General features: G+C 48.4%; 6 protein-coding genes across 6 annotated transcripts, besides 7 other annotated features; all 6 read left to right on the top strand.

Annotated features, from left to right (window-relative positions):
• On the top strand, positions 1 to 294 carry Tc00.1047053509749.39 (short-chain dehydrogenase, putative; the record flags this gene model as incomplete). The annotated part of the gene is made up of 1 exon (XM_798900.1): positions 1 to 294. A coding segment is annotated over one exon (294 nt), but the record flags the coding sequence as incomplete, so codon positions are not given.
• Positions 1 to 5,064: a sequence feature (heterozygous, non-Esmeraldo-like haplotype).
• Tc00.1047053509749.36 (ribosomal protein L29, putative) lies at positions 507 to 722 on the top strand (the record flags this gene model as incomplete). Its single annotated transcript, XM_798901.1, has 1 exon — positions 507 to 722. The coding sequence occupies one exon, from the start codon at positions 507 to 509 to the stop codon at positions 720 to 722; it is 216 nt and encodes a 71-aa protein (XP_803994.1).
• On the top strand, positions 1,025 to 1,240 carry Tc00.1047053509749.33 (ribosomal protein L29, putative; the record flags this gene model as incomplete). The annotated part of the gene is made up of 1 exon (XM_798902.1): positions 1,025 to 1,240. The coding sequence occupies one exon, from the start codon at positions 1,025 to 1,027 to the stop codon at positions 1,238 to 1,240; it is 216 nt and encodes a 71-aa protein (XP_803995.1).
• On the top strand, positions 1,751 to 2,152 carry Tc00.1047053509749.30 (hypothetical protein, conserved; the record flags this gene model as incomplete). Its single annotated transcript, XM_798899.1, has 1 exon — positions 1,751 to 2,152. The coding sequence occupies one exon, from the start codon at positions 1,751 to 1,753 to the stop codon at positions 2,150 to 2,152; it is 402 nt and encodes a 133-aa protein (XP_803992.1).
• Positions 2,170 to 2,189: a microsatellite.
• Positions 2,805 to 2,840: a microsatellite.
• Positions 2,845 to 2,876: a microsatellite.
• On the top strand, positions 3,075 to 3,383 carry Tc00.1047053509749.20 (hypothetical protein, conserved; the record flags this gene model as incomplete). Its single annotated transcript, XM_798898.1, has 1 exon — positions 3,075 to 3,383. One exon carries the CDS (start codon positions 3,075 to 3,077, stop codon positions 3,381 to 3,383), a length of 309 nt encoding a protein of 102 aa, XP_803991.1.
• Positions 3,887 to 3,910: a microsatellite.
• On the top strand, positions 3,916 to 4,653 carry Tc00.1047053509749.10 (biotin/lipoate protein ligase, putative; the record flags this gene model as incomplete). The annotated part of the gene is made up of 1 exon (XM_798897.1): positions 3,916 to 4,653. The coding sequence occupies one exon, from the start codon at positions 3,916 to 3,918 to the stop codon at positions 4,651 to 4,653; it is 738 nt and encodes a 245-aa protein (XP_803990.1).
• Positions 4,843 to 4,882: a sequence feature (AT_rich).
• Positions 4,897 to 4,925: a microsatellite.

Here is a 5,064-nt window from a genome sequence, read left to right as displayed (position 1 = left end):
ATGAACGCACTACGCGGGGAGACGGCGGTGCCCATCACGTTGTGCTGCCCCGGTTACGTCGATACAGACTTCCACCAACGGGCCCAACTCACAGGTGCTTTTGCATCCAGCAACACTCGCCGCGGTGTGCCAGCGCACGTGTGTGCACGGGCTTGCCTCGACGGTGCACTTCGCGGGGACGCCGAAGTGCTGACAACACTTCCAGGTAAGCTGGGATACATTCTGCGGCCCATCTTTACGAAATTCATTGATGCCAGGGCGAAGAAGATCAGTCTTCACTCGCTTCAAAAATAATCGGTACCCGCTTGTCATGGTCTCAATGAGTCTTTTTTTTTAAATATATTTTCCACCCCTTCTTTCTCTCTCTTTCTTCATATATACGGAACGCTTGAGCCTGCGCATCCCCCTCTACCATGCACCCCCCAAAACACCAAAAAACAACGTTTTTTTATTTATTTCTTTTTTTTTCTTCTTCTTCGCGTGGTGTCTGGAGGGAAGGATCAACAATGGCCAAGTCGAAGAACCACACGAACCACAACCAGTCGCGGAAGAACCATCGCAATGGCATCAAGCGCGCACTGCCGATGTATCTTCACAACTCGAAGCGTGGCAGCTGGCTGCCGGCTCTGATAAACGCCCGACGTGTGCGCAAGAACAATCAGAAGGCTGCCGTGAAGGCCCGCCGTGAGCGTCTTGCTGCACACAAGGCCAAGCAGAATTAGACCCGAAAGGTCGCGTTGGACTTGAATGGATCCTCTCTTTTTTGTTGTTTATGTCTTTTTGTCCTTTTCATTTTTTTTTTTGGTTGATTGCCTGTTGAGGCTAAGAGGAAACAAAACTCTTTTTGTTCCGTCTTCTTTCACCGGGGATGGACACATTTCTTTGCGGGCATGGAGAGAGAGCGTGTCTTTTGCCGATGCGTTCTCCATCTACTTGGACCTTCTTTTGCCCCCTCCTTTTTTTTTTTCTTTGGTTTGGTGATTTCCCTGCGAATTAAATACTTCTAAGGAAGTGAGGATCAACAATGGCCAAGTCGAAGAACCACACGAACCACAACCAGTCGCGGAAGAACCATCGCAATGGCATCAAGCGCGCGCTGCCGATGTATCTTCACAACTCGAAGCGTGGCAGCTGGCTGCCGGCTCTGATAAACGCCCGACGTGTGCGCAAGAACAACCAGAAGGCTGCCGTGAAGGCCCGCCGTGAGCGTCTTGCTGCACACAAGGCCAAGCAGAATTAGACCCGAAAGGCGTAAAAGGGGAATAAAATGGCATTGTGCATGCACGTTTGTGTGTGATGGGGCGTTCATATTCCCCGTCGTTTCTTTGTGGCTGTCTTGTCCTTATGTACACGAGGAGAGACTGGCTCCTGCTTCCTCTTTTTTTTTTTTCTTCTTTTTTTCTCACGCTGACTCTCTCTCTCTGTGTGTGTGTGTGTGGCCATCACGCACCTTTTTTCTCATTTCCAAACCTTCTGATGGGAAAAGAGGGCGGCTGTCGGAAAGGCCATCGTTCCTCACATGCAAACACCTTTTTTTTTTCTTCGTATCTCTTTTCCCTTCTTGGCATTGAAGGTAATATTTGGGGGCATTAGCAGGTGTTTCTACATTATACATTATTTATATATACATATACATTGGGGGAGATTAGAGCGTGTGTGTGTGAGTGTGTGTTTGTATAGTCCGGTAGCGACTCCCACATCTTGAAGGGGGCAGGAGAAAAAAGGAAAAAAAAGTCCTGTTGGTATCTAAATGTGGCGTCGCACGGCCCATCTTGCACGCACACCTGTCAGCGCGTTCCTACACGAGCCGTCCCAGCGGAAGACGTTTGAGGAGACATTAGCGCAATGCAGCGCAAATGGAACGGATATGGCGAGCAGCCTGACATCTGACTTTGCCTCTCTTCAGTCAAAGTTGTTGAAGTATCGAATTGTTCGTCTGCGGGACGAGCTGCAGTACGTGCGGCATAATCCTTTAGCTAGTCTACCCTCCCCTGGTGACCTGTTAAAGCACACGGTGTTGCTGACGCTAGTCTTTCTTTTCTTTCGGAACCTCGGCCGTCTTTCTTTCCGCCCGCTTGAACCGGTGACAGATCCTGCCGACGCAACGACAACAGAAACGACGGAGATGAATACAAAGGCAGGAAATAATTAAGAGAAGAGAAAACTAACAGAGAGAGAGAGAGAGAGAGCAACAAAAACAATAACGGGAAAGGTGCTCCGTGCATGGGGCACGAGAGGGAAGAGGGTAATGATGATGAAAATATTGATTGTGGCGACGTTGGAGGAGATGCATTTGTGTGTGTGTGTGTGTATGTTGGGCAGTGGAGATTTTGTATTGTTGTGCTGCTGAAGGTGGAAGTAGCGGACACGCTCTCCCTTTTCTGTTGTTGTTGATGATGATGGCTATTATTTGCAGGTGTAAGAAAATCCAAACATGTCTTGTATGTGTTTATGTCATTTTACGAAACACATTGGGGGAGGTAGGCGTGTGAAGGGAATTTCTTTGCTTGTTCGTGAATGAAGGGTGGCTGTTGGCTCCCTTTTGGGTTAATGCTTGCGTGTTTCTTTGGCATCGCATTGCATATACATGAGTGTTGCACAATACACACAGAAAACAGAGAAAATACATGAACGACATCCACGGCCCGTCAGTGTCTCTCCCTATTGGTTTTTTTTTTTCTTTTGTAAATATGTTTTCTTGTGTGTGTTCCGCGACAGGCATCATGCACAGGCATTTTTACATTATTATCAGGCATTTGTCTATTGTAAATGTTCCCCATGAATGCACCTCATATGCGGATGGATGTATGTATGTTTGAGTATGTGCGTGCGTGTGTGTGCCTCTTTTTTTTTTTTTTTTCTTCTTCTTTTCTTTTGATTTGTTTTGGTAATAAGTGCGATACAACGAGGGTTCGCATTCCTGTAAAGTAATCCAAGAGACATCATCATTATTCTCGACAGCTGCCGAGAAAAAGGGAAAGAAGAGGGGGCACTGTGGGATACACAGAGACAAGGGGTGCAAGGGAGGGGGGAGCGGAAAGGAAGCGAAATACGGCGCTGGTTGGTGGGGCGGGATGACGTTGCGTCGACTTGTCAAGCGGCCAAAGATCACCAACCTCCAGATGCTCCTGATGCGCCGCCGTGAACCGTACAAGCCAACTATGAAAGATCGCCACGAAATTGAGAATCGTGAGAAACTTGAGCGCTTTGAAAAGAAGGCCGCAGAGGGAATTATGTTCGTTCCAGACAAGGTCTTGCCGCCATGGCAGAAGTCACTCGCTACGAACGCTTATGCGAATGCATCACGCATGAATTTTAGGGGGTTCCGCGTGCGTGTGGCGGACAAGCAGGATGAACCAGGCTTCCCAACTCCATTTCGTTGATATTACACCCACACGTGTGACTCTGCGTGTGCGCGGGGTGGGGAGTTCTGCTGGAAGCCCATACATCTGTTAGTGTTGTTGTTTGTGCGGTGCTGTTTTCCCGTAAAATCACGGTTGATGTTTTGCATGCGTGCTTATCACGGAAGATGAACGGTGCTTTTTTGTGTTTTTTTTTCTTCTTTGCCTTGCATGGTAGACGCATGTATACACCGGTTTGTACCGCCGTGATCATTATTTATTAATTCTTGTGAACGGAATACTTCTGCGTGTAAATGTCTGTGCATTGTTGTTGTTTTTTAGTTTTTTTCTTCTCTTAAATCTTCCATGACATTTGTGCCTGTGTGGGGTGCGTTAGAAGGTTGAGCTAGGGGAAGGGAAAAGAACGAGAAAGGACAAATCCACGCAATTTGCCGGCGACGTCGATTTTGACACGAGCGGGAGGGAAACAGAGAAGTAAACTTTTTTTTTTTGCCTGACATCTCGTTTCTCTTTTTTTTTTTTGTTGTGTGTGTGTGTGTGTGTGTGTGCCGTCATGCCAATGGATGTGCCTCCAAATATTCACCACGTCGGTGAAGTGACCTCCACGATGGATGCCGCGCGTCAGATGTTGACTGCTGCGAATGGTGTTCCTTTTGCCGTTCTTGCAGAGTCGCAGGTGAGGGGGCGTGGCACGGGTGAACGTGTGTGGATTTCACCCAAGGGCAACATGTACTTCACGCTTTGCATCCCCGAAAAAAGTGTCACGCCGGAGATTACTCCAGTCCTACCGCTCCTCACGGGGCTTGTCTGCCGTGCCGCCATCATGAGTGTCATCAAGGGGGCCGTTTTACATTTGAAGTGGCCAAATGATATTATATACGCCGGGAAAAAGATTGGCGGAAGTCTCGTGGAGAGTGAGGGAGAGAGCCTGATTATTGGGATTGGTATGAATGTCGAGCTGGCGCCGCCGGTGACGGATAGCGGTCGGGCGTCCACCACCGTCAATGAGATTGCGGCAGCTTTGGGGCAGCCAAAAGTCACACCAGCGCAGCTGGCGGAGCTTGTCTGGAAGCATTTCTTCCAGATGATTTCAGACACGGCGTTGACACGCAAGATCCTTGTGTCGAGGTTTGACGCAGCGATGGACAAAAGTCTTTCACTTCATCGCCGCACGCCAACGGGACGTGATCCGGAGGAACTACGTGCCCTGCGGCTGAATGAGTGGGGACATCTCATCGTCTCGAGGCCAGACGGCACGGAGGAGACTCTCATGGCGGAATATCTTTTTTAGCCTTTGGAGGTGCGCGCGTGGGCGACGATGGATGGGAGTTGTCACCACCACGTACGGCTGTTTACTCCGCCATCAATCGCATATGTGAACCACAGCGCCGTTTCTCTGACTCTCATTACAAAATAATAACAAAAAAAAAAAGAAAAAAAAAGGGCTTTCGTAGAGAAAACGTGCGGCCACACGGGGCCGAATAAAAAGAAATAAATAAATGAAATTTTTTTTTTTTTTTGTTAGTCGTGGGTGTTTTTTTCCTTTTTTTTTTTTTTTCTTTTCCGCGTGGATTGGGTTGTTTCTTAAGATGCCGCGAGGGAAGGCAGGAAGTGGAGGTCTTTTTTCCTTTTGTTCCACTCTCTTTCTACTGCTGCTCTCCACGAGGGGAGGTTGGGAGGCGGCGGGGCCTCTTGATGAATG

Source organism: Trypanosoma cruzi, genomic scaffold (assembly GCF_000209065.1).
Source record: "Trypanosoma cruzi strain CL Brener 1047053516447 genomic scaffold, whole genome shotgun sequence".
Lineage (NCBI taxonomy): Eukaryota > Euglenozoa > Kinetoplastea > Trypanosomatida > Trypanosomatidae > Trypanosoma > Trypanosoma cruzi.
The sequence above is the reverse complement of the archived record's forward strand: the minus strand, read 5'-3'. Positions and strand labels throughout refer to the sequence as shown.